The sequence below is a fragment of the Rattus norvegicus genome, chromosome 9 (assembly GCF_021556685.1).
Source record: "Rattus norvegicus strain SHRSP/BbbUtx chromosome 9, alternate assembly SHRSP_T2T, whole genome shotgun sequence".
In the NCBI taxonomy this organism is placed as follows: domain Eukaryota; kingdom Metazoa; phylum Chordata; class Mammalia; order Rodentia; family Muridae; genus Rattus; species Rattus norvegicus.
This window is the reverse complement of record NC_141542.1, coordinates 101,457,501-101,484,328: the sequence shown is the minus strand read 5'-3', so window position 1 is coordinate 101,484,328 and position 26,828 is coordinate 101,457,501. Positions and strand designations below refer to the sequence as shown.

General features: G+C 44.2%; 1 protein-coding gene and 1 long non-coding RNA gene across 51 annotated transcripts in view; one reads left to right on the top strand and one right to left on the bottom strand.

The window, feature by feature from the left end:
* Positions 1-26,828, bottom strand: part of Sp100 (SP100 nuclear body protein) — a 66,755-nt gene that overhangs the window by 3,536 nt on the left and 36,391 nt on the right. For 8 of the 50 annotated variants that reach the window (NM_001401802.2, XM_087566817.1, XM_087566827.1 and 5 more), the window contains 11 exon segments: positions 742-885; positions 1,574-1,645; positions 1,909-2,026; positions 4,044-4,159; positions 7,779-7,823; positions 8,073-8,111; positions 9,653-9,795; positions 12,399-12,503; positions 15,081-15,131; positions 17,544-17,618; positions 21,571-21,624. In NM_001401802.2, the coding sequence (NP_001388731.1) occupies positions 742-885; positions 1,574-1,645; positions 1,909-2,026; positions 4,044-4,159; positions 7,779-7,823; positions 8,073-8,111; positions 9,653-9,795; positions 12,399-12,503; positions 15,081-15,131; positions 17,544-17,618; positions 21,571-21,624 (962 nt within the window). 50 annotated transcript variants of the gene reach the window in all.
* Positions 6,522-12,573, top strand: LOC148003817 (uncharacterized). The gene is made up of 2 exons (XR_015629680.1): positions 6,522-8,298; positions 10,455-12,573. It is a non-coding gene; the product is annotated as an uncharacterized LOC148003817 (long non-coding RNA).

Sequence of the window (26,828 nt, the reverse complement as noted above, 5' to 3'; positions counted from 1 at the left end):
CCACACCCCAGGATAGGCTGTGGGCCCAGGAGTAAGTAGTTGGCCAACATAAAACAGACTCCATGGTGTGTGTGTGTGTGTATACATTTTTGTGTTGTTTTGCTATATTTTGTCTTGTTGGTTGGTTTGTTTGAGACAGGATTTACAGAGGTCTCTGCCGTTGGCATTTTTATTATATTTAAGTATGTATATTTATGCCTGGGTATGAACGTGGGAGTGAGGGGTTTGAGGGGTTAAGAACAGGCTGAGTTCCCTGGAGTTGGAGTGACAGGTGAGCCATGTGATGATGCGGGTATTGGGATCTCCCGACCTTTCCAAGAGCAGTAAGTGCTCTTAACTGCTGAGCCATCTCTCTAGCTCTGTTTAGCATGAAGTTTGTGCTACAACAGTAGGGATTCAGAATGTGAGGTTTTGCGATTTGAGAAATCTGATTTTCTCCCTTCAGAGATGGGAAATGCTAGCTGTCTTTAAAACACACTGCTGTTCTCTTGACGGTGACAAACAGCTCTGTAGCCTGTTGTTGTCCACGGGTGAAAAAGCACCTGTCTGGAAGTGGAGCCTTCAGAGGTCTTCTGTGAGCCACTGGGGCTTTCCCCACCTGCATCAGGGGTCTTCTAGCGTCCTCCCTCAAATTTGACTTGTACAGGCTTGCCCAGTCATGAGGGCAATTATAGCATTTACCTGCTTAGAGAGAGAGAGACTCGACTCAAAGCCAAGAGGAAGCAAAGCAGAGGCGCTTACTTTATAAAATTTGCTGTGGTTCTGAAAGATGAGACGCATGTCCCCAACAAAGTGTTGTACCGAATGGTATGCCTTCTTATTCAGCCTATGCTTGATTTTGTTTAACCACATGTGCTCCTGGAGGTCTGGAAAGTCCTCTTTCCTCTGTTGAGGAAAGCAGAGAAGGCAGGGCTGTCAGCATAGTCCCGAGTTGGCCTTCCACACACTCCCATGGTGATGGACTTTGAATGTTTGCATTGCCACTCCAATCCTAACCCCTGGTGCACTAACTGCCTTTGTGAGGTCATTAAGTTATGGAGGTGCGGTTCCCTGTGAGTGGGATTAGTGCCCTCATTGAGAATCCATGGAGCATGCTCCCTCTTTTTCACCACGTGAGAGAGCAGTCAGAAGTGACCCTCTGCATCCCAGAAGAAGACCTCTAGCCAGTCATGCTGGTGCACACCTATAATTCCAGCACTTGGGAAGCAGAGGCAGATGAGTCTCTGAGAGACTGAAGCCAGCCTGGTTACAGAGTTCCAGGTCAGCCAGAGCTACACAGTGAGACTCTGTCTCCAAAACAAAACAAAACAAAACAATAACCAGACAGCCAAGAAGTAGGAGACCTTAACCAGAACCCAGTCATATTGGCACCTCGGCCTCAGATCTCCCGTCTCTAGAACCATAAGAAACAAATTATAGTCTATATACAAATAGTACTGTATATACTGTCTCCAGACTATGGTAATTAACTATGTATGGCTACCTACACAAATATACCCATCCACCCGGGAAAGAGAAAGCCCACGTGTATGGGGATAAGATCACAAGGTTGCAGTTCTGTTGTTTTACTCACTTTCTTTGGTTTTCGGATAAAAAAGCCACTTTTTGGACAGCAATAGATAGTCAATAGAAGCAGCTCACATTTCTGCAGAAGATGAAAGGTGGTTCTAAGTGGACGGTAACTTAGAGAGAAAAGGCATGTTTAAATTCCAAGATGCAAGGAGACTCCAAGACCTTTGACCTCTTTGAGACAAACATGAAATGCAGCTACTCCGTGGAGTTCAAAGTCTAGCATTGGGCCACACGATCAAAGCACATCACCATTTACCTTGGGGTTCTGCTCACCATCTGTGAGACCATGTTCCTCTGCCAACCAAAAAGGGGACCTTCAACTTCGCATTGACTCACCAGCTGTTCCTCGGGTGACATCTTCCTCTTCAAGACCTCAGATTCCTTATGACATGCTTGGTTTTCTTGGCACCTTAATTGATTCCTTGTCTTGCAGAAGGCACAATGCCACGGGCCACTGAGAGGTCAGGTATAAAGTGAGCAAGGGCAGACAGAGTCTGTGAACCAGCCCCCCTCCTGTGGCTGATAAAGCCCTCTGTTCAACAATAACGAGTGGTTTCTACCTTGTGTTTAACTTTGTTCTTGGAGGACCCTATATTGGAGCTCCACGTAGGCTCAAAGTGCTAGGATAACTCACTTCATTAAAAGTGAGTATGTTGAATGAAGTGGTTTCCCAAGGAAGTGATGGATTTCCATTGACCTCAAAACTTGACTTTTCCGTCCAAGAGCATTGGGAGTTTGACAACAAGCCATGTTTGGTCCTAACTGAATTCAGTGCCTTGAATAAGGAGTCTTGAACCTTAATGGGCCAATCAGACTTACAGTCAGCAAACCCAGAAAGCAGATCTTGCTTCTCAGTCTTGCTGAGTGAGTAGAGCACAAGCTATAGGTGTCTTTTCACCTATAGCTTTTCACCTATAGCATTGTAAGGTCCGTGGCCAGAAACTTTTATGGAAACAGTGGGAAGATTTGCTCACGGTGTCAACTGTTTCCCACTTTACCCCATGTGCCTGCTAATTTTATGTCAACTTGAGTCGTTTTGGAAGAGGAAACCTCAGTTGAGGGAAATGCCTTAACCAGATTGGCCAGTGGGAGAGCCTGTGGTGCATTTTCTTGGTTGATGGTTGATATGGGAGAACCAGCTCACTGTGGGCTGTGCCACCCCTGCGCAGGTGGTCCTGGGTACCATAAGAAAATCACTGGCTGAGCAAGCCATGAGGCACAAGCCAGTATGCAGCACTCCTCCATGGCCTCTGCATCAGCTCCTCCTCCAGGTTCCCACCCTGACTTCGTTCTGGATGGTGGATTACATACTGTTAGATGAAATAGTCTTTCCTTCCCAAGTTTATTTGGGTTGTAGTAAATTTTTATCGCAGTGATAAAAACCTTGACTAAGATAGCCCAAGTTGCATTCATTTCAATGATCCACCTTAACAAGACTGGTCTCTCTTGGTCCATCCAGGATTTTATCAAGGTGCCCATTACAAAATGCCCTTGGTGGGGTGTTGGGAGCTGCATGTGGGCAGAGTAAAAGAACTGATTCATTTTGTGCCTAGGTAGCTTGTCTAACTAGTCATAAGAAGATGTTTCCAATAACTCTCTGAGATGGTGTTCTGGGAACTGGTGGGTGGTCTTATGACTCCAGAGGGCAATGCTTTGTTAGAGGATTTCCAGTAGAGACCAGTTTCTGGGTCACAGTAGTTCTGTCCACACCACCCACAGAACCCATCAAATCCCCTGTCCACCTCTTTGAATCTCACACACCGTCTCTGTCCAGAGACACATGTATAGCAAAGAAGTGCTTAGGTTGGAGTGGGGTGCTGACACTCAAAATTCACAGTTCTCATGATGTGCTCTGGAACCCAGCATTAACTAGTTCGATAGAATGCTAGGGTGGACTTCTGAAGGCTTGATACAGCCCAGCTTTGTCAACTTTGGAATTCCATAGTGGGGATGGAGAATATATGGTTCAGACCAACAACTGCTCTGTGGTGTTATTATCCCAATGGAGTACAGCAGAAAGATGGAGCGATGCTTCTCCCCCCCCAACCCCCCAGAGCTGAGGACCAAACCCAGGGCCTTGTGCTTGCTTAGGCAAGTGCTCTACCACTGAGCTAAATCCCCAACCCCAGTGCGATGCTTCTTATAGGTAACCATGTGTAAGGTCTTTGTTTCCATCAGTTCCCTTTTTATCAAGATATATCCAATGGGAGACAGCCAGCAACTCTCTCTCTCTCTCTCTCTCTCTCTCTCTCTCTCTCTCTCTCTCTCTCTGTGTGTGTGTGTGTGTGTGTGTGTGTGTGTGTGTGTGTGTGTGTGTGTGTAAAGTGTGCTTTGAGATGGAAAGGCTGAAGACAGGGCTGTCTTACTAACCTCTTTTTTTTTTTTCGGAGCTGGGGACCGAACCCAGGGCCTTGCGTTTGCTAGGCAAGCGCTCTACCACTGAGCTAAATCCCCAACCCCATCTTACTAACCTCTGAACTTCCACAGGTGGGATGTGGCAATTCTTATGGTAGCATTTTCTACAAGTAGCACAAGGGCGCACTCTCCGTCGTTGGCCGCACACTTTACATGCTTTTAGATTTTTCAGCTACGAGAAGAAATGTTGTAGACAACTTCAAGATCAGTGTAACTTCAGAATTCTAGAACAAATGGCCTTTGCCTATACCAAGGTGGCTTAGAAATCTCTCCATTCCAAAGTATATTTCAAATATTTATTTGTGTTTATGCCTGTGTATTAACACACATATATTATCTATTATGTATATATGTAATATATACTAACACACAGGCACACACATACATACAAACACACATATACACATTCACAAACACATTATATAACATATACATTACACACACACACACACACACACACACACACACACACACACACACAACCTGCAAAGGCCAGAGGGAGAATCAGAGCCCCTGGACTTGGATTTGCAGGAGATTATAAGCTGCCATGTGCCATGTTATTGAAATCAAACCTGGGCCCCCTGGAAGAGCAGCCAGTGCTCTAAACTACTGATCTCTCTCTCCAGCCCATCTCCTCAAAATTCTAAGAAGTATTGTTGAGCAGAGATTTTAGAAGAAGACGTTCTGATATGAAATAAAGGTCATGGAGTTGTTGGGCTATGTCAGACAAGTTTATATTGTGAGGACAGCAAATTCTGCCAAATTAGAGAAAAACTGTTATTACAACAGTTGCAAGAAAGTTGAATTAAAGATAGCTTGATAGAATTATTATTCAGCAAAGCCTGACTCCAAAAATAAAATGTTGTCTCTGGCTTAATCCATTAGCCAACTAGTTTCATCATCATCATCATCATCATCACCATCATCATCATTTTTTTGAGAGACGGCTCACATAGCCAGGGCCAGCTTGGGTTCTGATTGCCTTGGCTCAGCTTCCAAGGTCACATTTCTAAGGCTCAAGGCATGTGACCAGGGGAACCACCCAGGGCTGAAGATCTGCCTATGCTATTAGAACGTGGCGATTCCTTGGGTTCTGTCCTGCACCCTTGACTCATTTCAGATGCCTCAGTGTTCATAGCTCCTCCCATGACCACCCCTCCCTAGACTTTCAGATCTATATTCTGGCTTGGTTTGGGCCTGCAGCACTCACACCCTGTTCTCTAGGGACTCTGTATTATTCTTCGACACTGAATCTGTTCCTCTTTTACAACGGTTCTCCAGCCTCTAACAGCCCAGTGCCTCAGACACCCAGCCCTCCACTGCTCATGCCTTGGGTTCTGTCCTGCACCCTTGACTCATTTCAGATGCCTCAGTGTTCATAGCTCCTCCCATGACCACCCCCCTCCCTAGACTTTCAGATCTATATTCTGGCTTATTCAGAATTCTAAGTCTCACCTCACTCTTGTGCTTGTGTGTGGCCTGCTGTCGTGATTGGGGTGTAGAACCCCTTATGCTTTTCTAGAATCTCTGCTCACCGCTGCACAAGCTGCCCTCTTTCCCCAACCCTGCCCTCCCTAGTGAGCACCAAGAATCCAGTTCTGCATTTTCAGCAGCTGTTACAACCTCCTCTCCGATGCTGCCACTCACCCCAATGCCTGCCTAAGTGCTCATCTTTTGACCATACTTGGGCACAAACCAGCTTATAGCTGACACGTTATCACCCCTTGCCTAAAGCTCTATTCCCACCTCCTTGCCTTACCCTGGGCACATGACTTCCTCAGCCCTGTTCATGGGGACTGATGAGCCTGCCTGGGACCAGTATCTAATAAACCTGCACTGATCTGCTTTTAATGTGGTCTGATCTGGCCTATATATCTGTGTCAGAGAGAGAGAGAGAGAGAGAGAGAGAGAGAGAGAGAGAGAGAGAGAGAGAGAGAATGAATTGGTGCGAAAACCCTGGATGGGGTCCAAGAAAAACATCTAACAATTCAGAGGTGAAGTGGATAAAATCATAATTTGTGTTTTCTTCATCCAGAGATTTACTGTGACACAAGAACTGTACATGAAATGCAAATTCTAGGCTGCAGAAAAACGAATCTGGCCTTTCAATAGGAACATTGAATGGCCCATGAGGGACATCTTTAGGGGCATGTATCTCCTATCTTGGAATAGCCCTTGCTTTTTATAATGGAAAGTCTCGAGACTATGTTTGCTGAATGTTTGTTTTCATGGTCATTTGGTCAAGGTTTCTGATTCACCGTCCGATTAATACCCAGACAAATCCACATGAGGTTCCATTGTCTAGAGTCCTTTGGAAGTCTGAGGTTTGCCTTTTTAATGTGGGCAAGACATCCAGGCCTTGGCAATCACTGTACCATTGTGGTACATCCATATGCACCCCCAGCCCCTTTTAGTGGCCATCCCTCCATGGTGCTGGGGTTCGAACCCAGGGCACCTGGTATATGCTAGACAAGTACTCTACCAGTAGGCAAACACTTTACCACTTTAATTTTTTTTTTATTTTAACTCTCTTTGTACAGATGTCTGCTTGCATGTGTGTCTGTACACCACCTGTGTGCCTGGGGCCCTCAGAAAACAGAAGAAATTGGATTCCTTGATATTAGAATCACAGATGGTTGTGAGCCACCATGTGGGTGCTAGGTTTCGAACCCAGGTCCTTGGAAGGGCATCAAGTGCTCTTAACCACTGAGCCATTTTCCCACCCCTATTCCCCCCTTTAACCAAGAAATTTGTTCTCTTACTTCTAGTAGTCTTCAACATGTTACAGACTAAAACCACTTGTGGAATGAGAAATAAATTCAAGGCCTGAGAGGGCAGTTCCATGGTAGAATGCTCAGCCTAACACAAGCGAGGCCCTAGGTTTGAGCCGTCACACAGAAGAGGAAAAACATGTGCCTCAAATCCCATCACCAGCAATTTCAATCCACTGGACTGGATGCTCGAATAGCCTGAGGGGTTCTAATGCACAGCCGTTAGGTTAGATCTCTGCATCTGAAGTTGTGGCCCTCGGACCAGCAGACTCAGCATCTGCTCTAGCCATCCAGTGAGTTAGCCAGAGACAGAGAGCAGAGGCTCCTGCCCCAGCAGAGAAACAAGGAAAGTGTGGCTGTACATCAGAAGAGGGAGCGGGGCCCTAGGACTGGAGATATAGATGGTTGTGAAAGCCGAGAACAAACTTGCGTCTTCTGAAAGCGCAGCTGGTGCTCTTTTTTTTTTTTTTTCTTTTTTTCGGAGCTGGGGACCGAACCCAGGGCCTTGCGCTTGCTAGGCAAGTGCTCTACCACTGAGCTAAATCCCCAACCCCCGCAGTCAGTGCTCTTAACCACTGAGCCATCTTCCCAGCCCCTAAGTTTTTAAAAATCACGTTTAACGAAGATGCGTGGTTACTCCTGTGACCCTCAGGTGCAGAGCAAAGGACACATTTTGGGAGTCAGTTTTCTCTTTCTATCCTATAGTTCCTGGGGGTTGAACTCGGGTCATCAGGTTTGGCAAGCCAGCACTTTTACTTTTTGAGCCATATTTCCAGTCCGTTCTTCTGCAATTTTTAAGGGTTGTTCCCATCTCAGTCTCAAATGTTTTAACATTAGAGTCCTGGCCTTTTACACTGTATAATTTTTTCTTAAAAAATATCAACCACAATGATACCAGGTTATAAAGTCCACTTTTATCACAGTTGGTGAGTGTAATAAACAGGACAGAGAAGGATAACTAACAGCTTGTAGGCGTTGGCCTTAGACACCATGGCGGAAGGTCACACACAGGGCATTTACCTTTCTCTTTCTCTTTCTTTGTTGTGAGTTTGGTGGTGTTTCCTTCTGAAAGACAAAAGCGATCACTCGTGGGATGGCTCCCAAGTTCAGCTCCTGTCTCTACCTCAAATGATTTGATGCTCAAAGAAGCAAATCGGGGTAAAACAACTAGATGAACACCAAGGGACGAATCCAAATCCGGTCAAATCCAAGTCGGCCAATTTAAAATTCACAGGGTCACATGGGGATGGAAAACCAACCATTTGTAGACAATAGCCTCAAACGTCATGGCAGGAGTCTGCAGGATAGAATTACCATTTCTGTCTTCCTTGGTGGGTCTTGTAGTTCTCCTCTCTGAAAGACAGAGAGATTAGATTAATGATGGGGCAGGTCCTAGTTTTTTATTACCTCCTCTCTCTCTCTCTCTCTCTCTCTCTCTCTCTCTCTCTCTCTCTAGATTTATTTACTTATTATATATAAGTACACTGTAGCTATCTTCAGACACACCAGAAGAGGGCATCGGATCTCATTACAGATGGTTGTGAGCCACCATGTGGTTGCTGGGAATTGAACTCGGGACCTCTGGAAGAGCAGTCAGTGCTCTTAACCACTGAGCCATCTCTCTAGCCCTGTTTTTTATTTCTTGAGGTAGTTATTTCTAACTGCCCTCTAGATGTTGCCATCTGGATGTCCTGTTGTTGAATACAAGGTAATTCCCTGGTCAGGGAAACCTTTAGACCTTTTTTTGGTGTGTGTGTGTGTGTGCACGCACGCGTGCTGATAATCTTCACAGCGAGCTTAGAAGATGCCAGGTGATCACTCCCAGCTTCCTGATACACTGAAGGTTTATATTCACGCTCTTCTTCCCTCATGCAGAAAGCCCCATTCTATACTTTGTCAGAACTATCCTCCTTTATGACCCAACTTCCCTATAGCATCACTTCTTGCTGGCACCTCTCCTCACAGCACTAACGGCAGGTAGGGTATGAAGGTGCAGCCTTGCTCTGGCCAGGAGCTCACACCTGCAACCACATACATGGCTTTAGATGCAGCTCAGTCAATATTCAATGAACAATCCCTTTTCTTTTATTGTGAGTGTGACACAGGGAAAGGCCACCTGAGATGTCTAACAGGAAGAGCCGTGTACCCTGAGTCGAACTATTTAGGTTAAGTTACCAAGAGAACCTCCTGATTTCCCCCAGTTCACAGCATTGGTATGAACGAAGGGCAGAGAGCTTATTTTGAAAATGCAATCTTTAAATTACCTTTTATTTACTTTTCTTTTGGTGTAGAGGGAGTTGAGGTTCTAACTCTGTGACCTAGGCTCACTGCAGAGTCTGGGCAAACAGGTGTGAGTCACCAAATCCAGCTATTCCTTTTCAAGAATAAGTGCGAGATGACTTACTAGAAGAAATCCCACTGGGTCATTCTGTAACTCAGATGTCTACATGGGTGAATTATTCTCAGATATGTAATTATATTTTCTTGCATCCCTGACATTCCAAGTTTAAAGACATCCCCTCTTGGATTTAAATTAAATCCAAGCTGCCAAATTTTATACAACCAGTTAATGGTAAAGGCCCCATACAGTCTGTTCTACCATCCAAAGGATACAAGTTAATTCATTTAAGAGGATTAAGCTGTCATAGAAGTCAGCCAAGGCAACACCTGAATCGCATGCCGTGGAACCTGGCTAAGAAGAGTCATGATAGACACAGAAATTCTGCTAACATCTGGTACCAGTGAAATCTTTCATTGAAGCTACCAGTCAAACTGAGAGAGCCTCGAATCTGTTGCCCTTCTCTTGGAGTATCCGGAAACTGCCTGTCACATAGAAGAGACTTGTAATCTACCATGGTCCCAGGAGCCACACGCGCTCTCTGCCAGCAGAATACCTTTATCAGTTCTTTCAGGGGCCACCCGCTGCAGCGGATGCTTTGCCTCCAGTTCTTGCATTTCTCGTAGCCTCCTTCAATTTCAAATTCCAGGGGAGTGAACCACTTTCCTTCCGTACTCTGTATGCTCTTCACATGGATGCCTGTAAGACCAGAACGAACTGAGCTGCTAGCTATGAAAACACCTGCTCTTGGCCTACCTATCATCATGCTAGATCTGGGGCTCAGGCTCAGTCAGGAAGGTTTACATTTTCCTGTCAGTCATCAGGGGCCACACATCAACTTGATAGGCAAGGACAGAGAATAGCGGACATTGCCCTTTGAACTTTTTCTAAAAAGAATTCATTTATTTTATGAGTACCGGTGTTTTGCCTGCAAGTGTGTCTGTGCACAGCATGCAGGCTTTCTGCCTACAGAGACTAGAAAAGGGCATTGTTTCTCCTGGAACTGGAGTTCTGAGCAACCCAGTGGTTGCTGGGAATCGGACCTGAGTCCTCTGGAAGAGCAGCCAGTGCTATTAATCACGAAGTTGTCTCCCTATCCCTTAACATAGCCTGAGCATTCTACTGTAATATTAAAAGAAAGAAGTAGTAAAGGAATGTCCCTGAGACTTGAGCAGGATTTGTTCTCTCCCTTTTACTGTGCTCCAGGGTAGGGCCAACTTGCATTTTAGATAAGTGATTGCAGGGCTGGAGAGATGGCTCAGTGGTTAAGAGCACTGCTCTTCCAGAGGTCCTGAGTTCAAGTCCCAGCAACTACATGGTGGCTCACAACCATTTAATATATATACTTTAAAAAAAAGTGAGTGCAGACACAGTTTCCTACTAGGCTCTTCTGAATCCACCCATGAGGAAGCTAGTGCCACAGCCAGTCCTTCCTACTTCAACAACACTGATCTTCCAGTTCATGAGAGGTGGCTTTAAAATATTCTCATACTTTTGACACATGGCTATTTGATGTTACAAGTGGTTTGGGAAATATTATCTAGAGAGGGTAGCTAGATTACAAACAGGCAGTAGAACTGTAGGGAAAGTATCTATTAAAATTGCTTGCTGCTCTTGCAGGAGTCCCAGGTTCAGGTCTGAGAGCCTACAAGGTGGTTTATAAGCACCAGCAACTCCAGTTCTGATGCCCTCTTTTAGTCTCCATGGGATCCAGGCACAATCATACTGCACAGACCCCTATGCATGCTCATAAATGCCCATGCTCATAAAACAAAAATAAATCTTAAAGAAAGAACTGTGCTGTGGGAGAAAGGTCAGTTATGATGGAAGGTAGACCAGTAGTAGTTCTGTAACTTAACAATGATAATTTTCGCAGGTTTTTTTTTTTTTTTGACCTATTTTTTTCTCATAGCAGTATGGTGAGAAAAAATTTATTCTCATTTCATGAGAAAGGAAGTACAGGGTTAGAGAACCCGATGTAGATGACAGAGCAACTGGCTTGGGGTTTAGCTATGAGTGCCTCTCCCCAGGGTTCTCATATTGAAACCCTGGTCCTTGACTTGGTGATATATGAGGTGACACTCGATCATGGAGGGTGCTGTCCTCAGGAGGGATCGTGATAACCCTCATGGGGTCCCCCAATCGCTGGCTTCCTGTCTTACGATGTAGTCTCTTCCTCCTACATATGTTCCTGTCATGAAGCCACCTACCAGCATTCTTTTACCAAAAGCTACACAATAGGCTGCATGATCTTGGCCTGTTAGCCCCTAGGTCTGTAAGGTAAATAGAGTAGCCTGACTTGAATATTTCAATAGAGCCAAGAACACAGGGCTAATACACTGGTAAGCCTGAAGACTGAGTGCATCTTTCTTCCAATTCAAAAATTCTCACCCCCTTTTGTACTTAAAGTTTGACAGATACACAGGTAACAGACCCTAAAAGGTTGATGCTGAATCTCAGGCATGTATATTTTCTGCCCAGCTGTGGAAGTTTTCATTCTGCTATGAGGCACTAGATGGGCATCTTCTGGGCCTTTTTCACAAGGGGAAGGGGAAGTAACCTGAGAGGCTGTGGATTTATATTTAAATATTCAAAAGTGCAACTTGGGGTAGAGCTCATGACAGAATATTTGCCTAATATGCACAAAGTCCTGGGTCTAATTCCAGTACCTCAAGCAAGAGGAAATAAAAAAGTAGGGAAAACATGTGATGCAGAAAAGGATAGATACAGCAAGCCCAAGACTCTCCTGAGAAACCACCATCTGGCACAGTCAGCCCTTGACTGGCATCTGCAAATGTCATCTCGCTATGCTGAAACTGTTACAAGGAGTGCCCATGTCCCTCATGGAAATCTATGGAGAGAGGTGCCTTCATAATGCATGGCTGTTAGAAGCCCTGGTACTAGGCTCAGGCAGTCTCCACTAGGAGATTAATGTCAATGTCAAAAACTCTGGTTCCTCTGAACTTGGTCTCTCATGCCCACCTCTCCCTCTCCCCATCCCTCTTCTTCCCCCAACCCCTGGCTGTCCTGGAATTTGATCTATAGATCAGGCTAGCCTTGAACTCAGAGATCTGCCTGTCTCTGTCTCTCAAGTGCTGGGATTAAAGGCCTGTGCCACCACAGCCCAACTCATGCTCTCTTCTTCTCATTAGCTTGGTCTCACAACCTCTCACCTCATTAATGGGCATGATATTGCCTCTATCTCGAGTCCCACAAACTTAGACCTGGGATGAGACACCCTCAACACAGGTGCCTGTCCCCTACACTGTGCCTTTGAAGGGTACTGAAGATTTGAAACTCACCTTGATTTAATTTCTCCTTATACAGAGTCCCCACAACTTTGCCACATGTCACCAGAAGCTCATTACTGCTAAAATCCGCATTTACATCTTTGTGAATTCTCGGACCTGCAGGGACACGTTTCACTTTATTCTCGAACGGTTCAGGGCCTTCCCTCTGCCCACTTTGGTATCTTTCTGGTGCAAGTAAAAATGCATTAGGTCTTCACATGAATTAGTTACATTTTATATATAACAGAGCACACATGATCTCTGGGCTCCTATGCAGTAGCCAGGACCTTGTGGAAAAGAATTCCAGCTCCCAGACTTATTGGCTACAGCAGCCACTGCATGATGACTTTCTCCAAAAAATATTTTGAAGAGATAATTCTCATTATATTAGAATTTAAGAGTTTTGTAGATGAGAAACATAGCACTCAAACTTTGTTCTACTGTCTCATCCGATGCATTTACGGTAGAAGAATGGTATGGGGAAGGCACCCAATGAGGGAGGGTCATCTCTGTCCTTGGATCTGATTTGCTGTCTTTCTCCTTCTCTGTGCTTGCCTGGGGCTCAGGTAGAAGCTCTAGGGCAGTGTTCCTCAACCTTCGCAATGCTATAACCCTTTAATACAGTTCCTCATGTTGTAGTGACCCCCAACCATAAAATCGTTTTTGTGGCTACTCCATAGCTGTAATTTTGCTACTGTTATGAATCACAACATAAATATCTGATAGTGGTGGTCTTAGGGGTCACATGTAAAAGCCTCATTGAACCCCCAAAGGGGTTGTGAACTACAGGTTGAGAACCACTGCTGTAGATGATTCTGTAGATGCTAGAGGAACCCTGCATACCCTTCAAGGAGTATATGAATTGAAAATAGGAAGCCATATTTAGACAACATGGTTTTGATATGGATATCTGGATATCTGATATAAACCAACTAAAACATGGCTGACACTGGACTTATTGGAAGGGAATAGGGACAATGAGTTAGCACAAACTGACACAAAATGTCTGGAGACCACAAAGTAAACAGTGATGTCATGTGATAGTTCTTGCAGTGTGCCACTTTTGTGTGGTTCTGTATAAATATGGCCTTGAGGTCAGGGGCTGGAACCATCCCATTTGCTGGCTTACCTATGTGTCTATCTGCAGGCCTGAGTGCCCACCTCCTCGGCCTGCCTGCACCTGTGCCAGCCTATGGCAGTATGCCTGCTGGTGACTGCCTGCCTAACAGCCTGAATAAATATAATAAATATAAGGTATGTCACATTTTCCTGTAGTTTGTCAAAATCTCTTCAACCTCCCAGCCTTCCAAATTCACCCTCATTTCCTGGCATCAGAGCACAGACCCCAGAGTCTGTGGGATCTAATTCCATTGAACCAGACAATGAAGGCCTTACAATACATTTCCACAGCAGTGTCTCCCACCTTTCCAGGCAGTTAAAGGGATCCATCAAGGATACAGTGGGGCCTGGATGGAGGGGGGGCATCCCACAGTTACTTTAGAGTGCAGTCTTTCAGAACAACAGTGGTTCAGGCGGGCACTCAGCTTAATTCACCTGAAAGCCTGTGTCACATCTTCACAGATAAGCAAGCTGAGTTAGAAAAGAACAAATGACAAGCTCAAGTCACACAGGACTTTGGGAATTAGAATACAGGTTATTCTATTTAGACCCCTACACCGAGGTCTGTAGGGTTCCGTGGCTTTCTATGTGGCTAAGAAGAAATATGCTAAATATCATGTGGCTCATGCACTTTATTTCCTCAAGAATGGTCAGTACATGAAGGCCCATGAAGCTCTGGGCCTAACTAACTAATGGGAGGACAGGAGTTAGCAACAACCCACTGTGCTGTGGAAACTGACCAGTGCTGGCCATGATCTTAAGGTGTGGAACTGGTTTCATCACCAATCAAGAAACCTGACTTGTCACTCAGCATACAGAGTGCAGAAGGGCAAGCTCATCAATGTTTGTGGTGGCAATTCTGACAAGCTGTGGACCCACCCCAGGGGCCAGCAGAGGAGCAAGTGAAGAAATCGACTTATAGACTTACAGTGGAAGTTCTTTCAGCCATAAAAAAAGAAAATCAAAATTATGCCATTTGCAGGAAAATCGGATACAACAGGGAGATCAAGTTAAGCGACAAAGACGAACGTGTGCTTGCTCGCATTTGTGGGTCTTAAGAATTCATACACGGACACACGATTATTTGTTTTGCTTTTGGGTTTTTGAGACAGAGTGTATCTCCATAACCTCGGCTGTTGTGTAGAACTTGCTCTGTACACCAGGCTGGCCTTGAACTCAAATAGTCATCTACCTCTGCCTTCTGAGTTCTCAGATTAAAGGCCTGTCCTACCATGCCTCCCCACAAAACTGTATGTACAAATGACACAAAAGCAGGAGCCAAATTGTCTAGGGGTCCTGGTGGAATATGCTCCAAGTCCACTTATTTACTTGCATAGAAATGGCCCATGTGATCCGGTATAATACATTAAAAATTAAAAGCACAGGCCTAGGCATGGTGTCACATGTCTTTAAACCCAGCACTCAGAAGGCAGAGGTAGGGGGATCTTGATGAGCTCAAGAGAAGACTGGCCTACACAGTGAGTTCCAGATCAGTCAGGGTTGCATAGTGAGACTCCGTCTCAAACCACTTAAAACTATTCTCATTCATTAAAATGTGATTAATAACATTCTTACCTCGTTTTCTGCCTTGTTGTGAAGAAGGATTGCTATGTCTTGTTCCGAAAGCTGAGAAAACAACATGTGTGTCTTTTATTTATAACATCACATGTGTGTGCGCGCACAGCAAGCGGCATTTTGCAAAAACACCATTTAAAACTAACTTCCCAGAAGTCTGCTTAGTACCTTGTGAAACACATCAAAATCTGGATCAGAAGTCAGGACCATTTCTGATCAAGGTCTAGACAGTAAATATGCAAGGTTGTCTGGTCCGTAATTCCCTTTGTGATTCCCCAGCTTTTCAGTCATGTTACAAAGCATCCACAGACTACATGTAAATAAAAGTGTTCAGATAAAACTTTATTTATAAATGACTGGCAAGCTAAGTTTTCCTTCTGGCTATAACTTGCTGCTGTTGAGTAGATCTCTCTCTCTCTCTCTCTCTCTCTCTCTCTCTCTCTCTCTCTCTCTCACACACACACACACACACACACACACACACACGCACACATAAAGAGCAAGATGGGGAGTATAGATGGCTGTCTGTTCCTTCTCAGCCTGTGCCCACAGCTGGCATCTAAGACTACTTGGGAGACAGAGGCAGATGAATATTTGGGGCCAGCCTGGTCTACATAATGAGTTTCAGGACAGCCAAGGCTATGCAGAGATACCCCTATCTCTGAAAACTAAAAAAACAAAACAGAGACCCACCCCCAAAGTTACAACTACCACATGCAATTTTAAAAATAATTTTGTTAATAGTTAATACTAATCTTTCAGAGAGAGAGAGGTTGTCAGGGTGTGAGTCTTGGGCTGTCTCAAAGAATCAGCCAGCATCTGGGTGTCTATGAACAATGTAATGGGGCTGCAGATCCTGGACCAGGGCTCTTGTCTAAGGGGGCTGCACAGAGCATAATAAGGAGACAGGGAGCCTGCTTCTATCAGCATTAACCATCCCGACTCCAGGCCTCCCGAGAGAGCCTCCGTTTCTTTTCTTTCCTCTTCTGGTTGTTGCTATTCATTTATTTGCTGAGATAGGGTCTCACTCTATAGTTGGACTGGGGCTCAATATGTAGCCCAGGAGAGAGGTTACATTTCTCTAGACATAGTTGTTAGACATTGCCTTCAAGCCAAACCAAAGGTTTGACAAGACCAAGGCAGGAGATAGGCCTCCAGCCCTGGATAAGTTGGGAAAGGAGAGGCTATCAGACTCACTCTGAATTAGTATAGAGGTGAAGGTTATGCCTAGAGGGGTCAGTGGTGGCTGATGGCTGGGCTGAGCGTCAGAAAGGGAATTTATGAAGGAACATGATTCTTGTAGCCAGAAGGAGCTCTGCAGATGAGAACTTGGTGGGTCTATCTGGGAGACACACTGCCCGAGGTGACAGCAATAGGCTTTTGATCTTCTAGGAGGGTCATTCTATGCCTTCATTTCACAGCAAGTTAGTCACTATTAACCATGGGAAATGTGTCTGCTATACTAAGTGGGAAATGTATGGCCAAACACATGCATGTGTGTGAGCATATATCCACATGTAATGAAATAGAAAGTCACATGAAGAGGGGGGAAAGGGAGGTTGAGGGAGAGAGAGACAGAGGAAGAAAGGGAGAGAGGGAGGGAGGAAAGGAGGGAGAGAGATAACACATTATTTTAAACCAATGATTCAATAATTTGTCAGATCTGGGGCAGAGACTGGCTGAGGAGAGACTGTGGTCTCAGTGGGGGCAGACTCCTCCTCACTCTGCGCTCAACTCCCCTCTTCGCAGCAATATTCTCTGGAAGAGAAGCTTGGCCAAGCTGTAGAATCACTTGCCAATTGCAAGTGGGGCAGTGGGGCAGTGGGGCAGGAGTGAGGGGCTGAGGGACTGACTCGGACAGCAGTTCATGTTTGAGATGAACAATGACAGGACAAGCTGCTCTCCCTCTCCCTCTCCCTCCAGTTGCTTATACCCAGGAGCCATTGAAGACACTGCACAGGCAAGAAAGGGGGAATCCACCATGCTTGCCAAGGTGCAGTGAGAGTCATAGACTGTGAAGTCACCCAAAGAGCTGGGTTGACCCAGATGACAGCCAATCTATCACGTTACAGATGAGTCCAACTGAGACATAAGGGAAGAACTAACAGGCTCATGTCTGCACAGTGACCACATGGGTTTGGTCCAGAGGAGGGTAAACGGTGTCACCTGTCACTCAGTGGTGTTTGTTCCACTTTGCTTTATAGCTGTTTCTGTCTTTGAAGGTTCAGCAGAGGCTGTAGGGACCTCGTCTGACTGTAGAGATGTCAACACATCAATTGTTGGTGGAGTTGTCATCTTTGGTCCCTTTCCCAGACATACTTTGGAAACTGACTAAATTGTGATTATTTCTCAATGGTTACCATGACTTCACCAAGCAGTCAAAGAAATGGGTTTGTTATTAGAAGTATGCAATATAAAGAATGAAAATTTAGTATTGAAAATGTATCATGCTTTGTCATTAACCTGTTTTCCAGCTTGCATTCATTGGGATTTTGATGTTCCGTATTAAGTAGTTTCCATGTCTCTCTCTCTTTTTCCCTGAGGAAATAGAAAACAAAACCAAAACCCAATGCTTCTAAAAGATTACAATGTACATAATAGTACTTTCCAGCTTTCCCATGCTACTGTTACTCATAAAAAGTCTAATGCATAGTAAAAAAAAAATAGATAGCTCATAGCTTTGTAATTACCAAGTCTTTGATATTTAACCTGGCACTCTGGCATCACATCAACTTGGCACACGATGGAGTCATCAGAGAGGAGGGAGCTTCAGCTGAGAAAATGTTCCCAGAAGATCAGCTTATAGACAAGCCTTTAGGGCATTTTCTTCTCTCTCTCTCTCTCTCTCTCTCTCTCTCTCTCTCTCTCTCTCTCTCTCTCATCTATCCATCTGTCATCTATCTATCCATCCTCTGCCTGCCTGTCTATCAATCTATCATCTATCTTTGGTTTGTTGAGATAGGGTTTCTCTGTGTAGCTTTGAGTGTCCTGGAACTTGCTCTGTAGACCAGAGTGGCTTTGAACTCACAGAGATTCTCCTGCCTCTGCCACTAAAAGCTTCCACCACCACCACCACCACTTGGAAATAGGGCAGTTTCTTACAGAGTGATTGATGGGGGAGGCCTCAACCTATTGTGGGTGATGCCATCCCTGGGCTGGTGGTCCTGGGTTCTCTAAGAAAGCAGGCTGAGCTGAGCAAGCTGTGGAGAGCAAGAGAGTAAGCAGCACCTCCATGGCCTCTGCCTCAGCTCCTGCCTCCAGGTTCCTGTCCTCACTGCTTTTGAGCACATGCTGTTGTATGTAACTGTGAGTAAAATAAACCCTTTCCTTCCAAGGTTCCTTATGGTTATAGTGTTTCACCATGGCAATAGTAACCCAAATTAAGATACCCGCTAAGACGCCCGGGTTTACCCAGATGCCATTTCCTTCATCCTGACATTGATTCAATTCATTTACTCTAGAATTAATACAGAAAATAACTTCAGGCAGTTTGTTTGTTTCCCAAGGACACACTGAAAATAATAATAATGAGAAATAGCACTTAAGGGTTTGCCGTGTGCTGGGGATCAACACAAGCCTGTTAGGTTTGGATTTTAAATGTTCCCAAAGGCTCGTGTGCTGGACACTTGAGCCTTAGTTGATGGCATTACTAAGAGTGGTGGAAACTCCAGGAAGCTGGATCAGCAGAAGGAAGTTTTGTCTCGAAGTATGGGAGTCTTTTCAAGGGATACTGAGAAAAACCACACTGACCTCATCCCAAATGTCCACTGTGTAGTTTCCAGGGAGTTCTGTTTTGTTTCCTTCCTTCCTTATTTTTCTTTCATTGCGGTTGTTTTATTTGTTTGCTTTTTTTCAAGACAGGGTTTTTCTGTGTAGCCCTCACTGTCCTGGAACTTGCTTTGTAGACTAGGCTGGCCTTGAACTCACAGAGATCCATTTGTCTTTGTCTCCTGAATGCTGGACTAAAGATGTGCACCACCACCACCACCTGGCTTTTTATAGTTTCCAGTTAGAGAGTGTGTGTGTGTGTGTGTGTGTGTGTGTGTGTGTGTTTGTGTGTGAGAAATGGCATTCTAATGCTGCCATGAGGGCCAAGCATAGTTTCCGATCTTACCCATGGCTTCATCTGTGCAAGAACAGAGCTTTAAGAGAACCAGGTTTGGAAAGGATGAAGGAACAAATGTAGTTTCTGCTTAAACCTAAAATTTCAATGATTTTAATAAGAAACATCCTCCTGCCTCAGCCTCCGGAGAGGGAGTGAATGTGTACCAGCACCCTAGCTTGATACCAGTTTTCAGAGAATATATCTCATATGTTTGATAAAATAAATCTAAAAAGAAGTTTTTTAAAAAGGTGGGTGATGGCACACACCTTTAATCTCAGCACTCCAGAGGCAGAGGCAGGTGGAGCTCTGTGAGTTCAAGGCCAGCCTGGTTCACAAAGCAAATCCAGGTCAGCCAGGACAGTTACACAGAGAAATCCTATCTCACAAAAGCAAAGCAAAGCAAAAAAGCAAGCAAATGGGGGGGGGGGTTTGCTTCGGAAGACAGTATTCTGCACTGTAAGTCTTACTGTGGAGATCCGATCTGATGAAGTGTTCAAACAAGAGATTCTGTGACAAGGTTACCTATTGCTCTCTAGTGAAGCATGGGGTCTCTTCTACTCAGAACCTTATCAATTTGCCCTGTCCACCATGACACATCTGTCATTGCGAGCATCTTGCAATTAGAAATTAATGCTACTTCTCATGAAGCTAATTTCCAAAGCAAATTTCCCTATCTCTGGCAGATTATCTTACTGGATGATTTTTTTTTGACCATGATATACACTGTTGGATTTAGGTCCCTAACCCATATAAACTTGCAAGATTTTATGCTGAAAGAGTAGCAATGTGATTCCCTCTCATGAAGGTAGGCAATAAAGGGGCTTCAAATAAAGATTTTGAGAGTCTTACCTCACATAAATTGATGCCCGTCATCATTGAAAAATATCCACAGAAGCATAGTTATTTAACATACAATTTTTAAACATGCAGAAATTATATAAGGAAAATTCTTTATGGAAGAAAACAGTTTTTCTCAGATTCTCTGATTTATGCAACTAATTAATTAATTCATAAGATGAATGTAATTCTAATAAGAGATTCCAAAGGACTAAGTGGATAGGAGGAAATTATCTTGAATTTATTCTAAAATCCTCTCCCAGCAAGTCATCACAATGGTTCTAGCTCTGAGCTCTCTTCTCTGTTCATTTTTGGAGCTCCTTCAGGTAGCAAAGGTGGAAGGGGTGGGGACCAAGACGTGAACAGGGGGCAAGCAGCAATCCCAGTACTGCACAACAGCATAGGGAACGGCTTTCAGATTCTTTTTGTTGGTGGTTTGTTTTTAAGACAGGGTTTCTCTGTGTAGCCCTAGCTACTCTGGAACTCACTCTGTAGACCAGGCTGGCATTGAACACAGAGACCCACTTGCCTCTGTCTCCTGAGGCCTGGGATTAAAGGTGTGCCCCAACACACCCTAATGAGTTTTTGATTTTTGTTTCCCATTTATACAAAGAGCCAAATCTCACGGGGACTAGGGATGTAACATTTAAAAATGGTCAGATTTCTTGCAAGCACTCTAAAGTCAAATATGGAACAACCTTTTTTTAAAAAAAAATCTACAGGTGCAAATGACTACAACTTCAGTATGAAACCTAGGAACCAGTGTGCAGAAAATGACAATAGATTTAAGTACAAGAAGCTTCAAACTTCCCTAGGACAAATGTTCTATTAAGAAACTCACCAGAAAGCCGAGAAATGGGGCAGAAATCCTAGAGATTCGTGTGCCCAGGAGTCAACAGTGTGTAGGAATAGAGAGATCTCTATCAGTGTTCAGCAATGTAAGGGAGAGAGGCTGTTCGGCAACAGAGTTCAGGGAGAGAGGAGCACACGACAGGCAGTGAGTGAGGAATTACTGCCACGCTAAAATGAAAGCCGTGGATGCTATAGGGTCCTCAAGCCGTGCTTAAGGCAGTTCGACTAAGGGTAAATATGATCAAAGTACTTTAATACACGAAAGAAAAGATCATAAAGTAACCTGTTATTTATGACAAGTTAGTGCACATTAAACAGATGTAATCAGCATTATTATGTCAAAGTAAAGAGTATGTTAAACATAGAATGTGTCAACTGACCAGCTATGATCTTTTTCTTTACAAAGCAAGAAAAGGAAAACATATACAATTACCTAACTTATGCAAATAATGCCATTCCATCCTATGATAATATATGCATTGATATATTCTTGAAAGGTGTATACTAGTCTGTAAGGAACACTTAAAAGCGCAATAAAAATGGTGAAAATATAATATTTTGAAAAAACCTAAATTATCATTTTTAAAACATTCATTTTGTCCTATTTTTTAAGGTAGAGTAAATAATAATAATTTTTAACCTCAGAAATGAATTCATTTATAACATGAAGATAAGTAAATTTCCATTTCTCCTTACTTCTTCTTCCTCCGTCTCTCCCCAGAACAGGATTGTTTCCAACAGCTATGGTATCTACAAAGCAAAGACAGCGGTCTGATAACTGTAAAGTATAAATGACAGTCACAAATATTACATCAATTTGCATTACTGCTTGGAAAACCTGGGGGCATGTATGTGTGTTTGTATGTGTATGTGCATGTACATGTATGTGTGTGTACATGTATATATGTATGTGTGGGTACATGCACATGTGTATGCATGTACATGTGTGTATGTGTGTATGCATGAACATGTGTGTATGTGTGTGAATATACATGTATGTGTGTGCATGTACATGTGTGTGCATGACGAACATGTGTGTGCATACACATGTGTGTATGTGTGTGTACATGCACATGTGTATGCATGTACATGTGTGTATGTGTGTGTGCATGAACATGTGTGTATGTGTCTGTATCAGGTATCTTCCTCCCTTGCTCTTCACATTATTTATCTTAAGCCACAAGGCCTCTCAACTGAGCCAGGAGCTTGCAACCACATCAACTAGTTGGTGAGCAGGCCCACAGGAACTTCTGTTTCCGCTTCTCCATCTCTAGGATAGCAAGTGTGGGCCATGGTTTTCAGCTTTTTACATTGGTCTTGGGGTCTGAACTCACTGGACCCAGTCCTTGAGACAAAGTGCTCGACCAAGTGTAGCGCGAGCGGGAACTGGTTTCAGGTTTCTAACATCCTGTGGCTGAGGGGCTGTCCCCAAGCCAGTCTGATTTTCTTTTTGAACCATGGTCACCTGCCACAGTGCCTGTGATTTGTAAACCACCTCTGTCCTAAGACCCTGGGGTACACTCGTCCACCCGTTAGGTGCTTGTCATCTTCCAAACTATCCTTTCTGCATACCCTTTGGGAATCACATGGGACACAAACGTTTGCCATCTCTACTCCTGCTTCTAATTGCAGTTGGCAAGGGATTTTTATTTTGTCCCCTCTAAAGACCCCCAAACATTAATAACACTCCACATGTCTGTGTTGAAGGATGACTCTACCTCTGAGATACATTTCCCTTTGTGGTTCCTCACTGCATATCTTCCACTCCTAAATGATTGTGATAATCTCCAATTTACATATGTAGTTTATTAGATCTAGAAACAATGGTGGCCCAGATGATGGACTTGGTTTCAAAAACACTGAATCTGTAGTTGGAAGTTTGTGAGAGACATCCAAGGTTAAAAACATCAGTACCTCGGACAGAGGCTCTGGGCACTGAGTTCAGAAAACAGACTTGTGTTTAAGGACTGCTAGGTTGTGGTTGATTTCTGCGGCCCAAGGGTGGATGAAATACTGAGGTAAAGCTTACTATAATCGGGGTGAGCCACAGGGCTACTCTGGTGCCTCAGAACTGTACAGTGAAACCCCAGATTAGCTACACCTTTGTACCCAGATGCCTTTGCGGGCCTCCCCTGTGGTTTCTTCTTTTCTCTCCTCTTTCCTATTTATACCACTTCCCCAATACATCTTTCTCACCTCTAGGTTCTAGGCCACCCCTTTATTATTTGTGTACATTTTATTCTGCCTACTTCTCTATGCTCACGTCTCTGGATCTTTTCTTGATGATGTGACCCTGTTTCGACTTCCATTTCTGTCTTAGCTAGGATTACTATTGCTGTGATAAAATACCATGACCAAAAGCAACTTTGGGAGGAAATGGTCTGTTCAGCTTAAACGCTTAAACTTCCACATCATTGTTCATCACAGAAGGAAGTTGGGACAGGAATTCCAGCAGGACAGGAACCTGGAGGCAGCGGATACAGAAGCCATGGAGGGGTGCCGCTTGCTGGCTTGTTTCCAACAGCTTGCTCAGTCTTCATTCTTACAGAACCCAAGACCACGCTCCCAGGGATGGTACCACCCACAAGGGGCTGGGTCCTCTCCCATCAGTCACTAATAAGACAATGCCCCACTTTATGGAGGCATTTTTCTCCATTGAGGGGTCTTCCTCTCAGATGACTTCAGCTTGTGTCAAGTTGAGAGAAAACTGCCCAGCATAATCTTCCTTTCTGCTTTCTATTTTATTCTTATCTATTTTCATTCTTATCTTGATTTGGGGGCTTTTTTATGTTAATCTTTGTCTTTGTCCCCGTCTCCATCATCTACGTTGTTTCACCTCACAGGTCACTGCTGTCAGGGCAACCAAAGGTCATCTCCTCTCACAGGGAACACATTATCATCTCTGCCATTTTTTTTTTTTTTTGGTTCTTTTTTTCGGAGCTGGGGACCGAACCCAGGGCCTTGCGCTTCCTAGGCAAGCGCTCTACCACTGAGCTAAATCCCCAACCCCCATCTCTGTCATTTTTGCAGATAATTCTGTGCCGCACACCTGTCAGTCTCAGGCTTTATCTGCATGATTCTGGTACACCTGAGAGGTACGCCTTTCCTGTTCTTTCTGCTTACATCACCTACCAAGTTCCCGCTCCATCAAGGAGCCCAGCTAAGTCCTTTTTGGTTCCCTCGAGGGAAACAAAGTTCACAGACACTGTAGCTAGCGTCTCCACCATACCCTAATAGGCTGTATCCCTTCCAACTCTCTTCCTGTGTTCACTGAAGAGGTTTGGATTTATCATCAGGTGTGATGACATGATAGACTGGGGATTGGAGATGTGACCCAGGAACACCCTGAGCATGATCCTGCAGAATGTTTGCCACTCAAACGATCTGAGGAGAAAACACGCAGCTTCCCATTAACTATACCCCCATCCAACAGAGCTCCAGTCTTTCTTTCAGACCATACCTCATCCTACTACACTTCCTGCCTGCTGCTCTGCGTCCACACAGGCAACAGCCTGACATTCTCACATCTCCTGATTCCTGTGCTGCTTTTTTGCCCACAGCTCTCTGATTTGCTGTTCCCCTGTCAATCATTTCTGGGAATTTTGTATACAAAATTGTGGCCTCTGTTCCTTCTTTTTTATGGTCATCTTTTTTCTGTCTCCATTCATTCATTCATTCATTCATTCATTCATTCATTCATCCATCCATCCATTCATTCACTCATTCAGAGAATGACCACTATGGGTAAGCCTTGCAGTAAGCATTACAATGGACCACGCCAATGACTGCCATAGGGACCAATATGGCTGGCCATCACTGCAATCTCTACAACTGACCGCTTCAATGACCGCTACGTCTGACCATCACAGTAAGTGCTATAACCAACCACCTCAATGGCTACACCATTGACCGTTACTGACTGGCACAGTGGACACTACAACTGACCCCCTCAATGACCACCACAGTGACCACTACAACTCACCACCCTAATGACAACCACATTGACTGACATGGCTATTGAGGTGGTCAGTTGTTGTGTTCGTTAAGCTGGTTAGTAGGTCTCAGATGACCATCGTGATAATTAAAGTCATCAGTTCAGTTGTAGTGTTCATTGTGAGGCCAGTAGTAGTGGTCACTGTGATAGTCACATGCATCATACACATGTAGGTACAACCATATTTCTAATGTATCTTACACATATTATAAATATACCTTAGGATCTGTGAATGTACCTGTCCATATGTGCAGATAGATATGGACATTGCATGTTGAGGTCAGGGGACAGACAAACTTAGGTGTCATTCTGAAATCTCACTCCACAATGGTTTCTTAGAACAGGATCTTTCTCTTGCCTTGGACTTACCAGGTAGGCAAACCTGGCTGGTCAGTGAGGCCCAGGATCCTCCTGTCTCCACATCCGCTGAGGTTATAAGTATATGGTACATTTTAAAAAGAACAAGATTTGGGGGATCAAATGTAGGTCCCTGCAGATACTTTATTAAGTGAGTTTTGTCCCTAGGCCCTGTGTGTATGTGTGTGTGCATGTGCGCATGCATGTGTATGTGGTATACATGTGTGTGTGTATACACAAGGAGGCCAGAAATTGACATTGGCATCTTCCACCATTCTCCCCTTTATTTATTGAGGCAGGGGCTCTCAATGACCCCTGGAGCTTGCTAGATTTGGCTAGTCTAGCTAGTCATCGTGTCTAAGGATCCCATCTCTGCCTCCTGTACAGTGGAAAGTGGGCTGCCATGCCTTCCTGGTTTCTATATTGAATACTAGTGCTCACACTTGAGTGGTAATCCCTTTAATCCACTGATCCATCTTGCTATCCCCTTACATGTTTTTAAAATTGTTATTAAATACGCTTTCTTGGTTATATAATGTTCAGAAACATTTAACTGAATAGTCTGGGTTCCCAACTACCTTTCAGATTCTGACCATGGAAACAGCTTTCACACACAATAGCCACTAAGTGTGAGACACATGGGTAGATAGAGCTCTCGGTCTTCCTCATTTGTTTTTAACTCTTACACATTTGAATACCACTTTCCTCTGCTCAAAATGTGAACAGCAAGAGTTAGCCTGCCTAAATCTCAAGGCTGTTATGATCTTGGCAAAAGTACGTTGAGATAACATAATATTAACTAACTAGATGGTGAAAAGCATCTATCAAAAACTATACTAAATTTGACAATGGTCCTTCTGGAACTTTAGTGTCAATAATTACAACACTTGGCTGTTGTAAAATTTATTTCCAGCCTGAGGTTTCTACCCCACCTTGGCTATTTAAGTGCCCAGATGAAAGACACACACAACCTTTATATTTACAATAAGCCCTAACCAGCACGAGAGCAGGGCAGATAAGGCAGATACTACTCTCTCTGTTGTTAGAATCTATTTCCTAGTGATAACCCCAAGTTATTACTTATTATGTTTCATCTGGGCTGCTCTTAACTCCAATTGGCCAGCCCACAGGGTCACCTTTTTTTACTCCTCACCCATGGCTGTTTCTGTGTTCTCTTGCATTGTCTTCTTCTCCCCCTGTGGTTCCTCTCTGACCCCAAGCCCAGGAAAACTAAACCCCATCCATGTCTCTTCTGCCCAGCTATTAGCTGTTGGCATCTTTATTTACCAATCAGAAATAACTTGGGAGTAGGATCACAGGGGCTATATGCAGACTCCAGGTCTTGGGGGTCCACACTTAGCATTACAAGAGCTGGCAAAAGACCAAACCTCAACACCTGGCTGGTTGCATTTTGAGTCTTTTACAATTACAAACGACCCTATGAACATAGGATCTTTGTGCTAGTAGATATCTTAGCAATATTCTATTGCTGGGAAGAGACACCATGACCACAGAAACTTTTATAATGAAAAACATTTAATTGGGGCTGGCTTACAGTTTCAGAGGTTTAGTCTAGTACTGTCACAGCAGAAAACATGGCAGC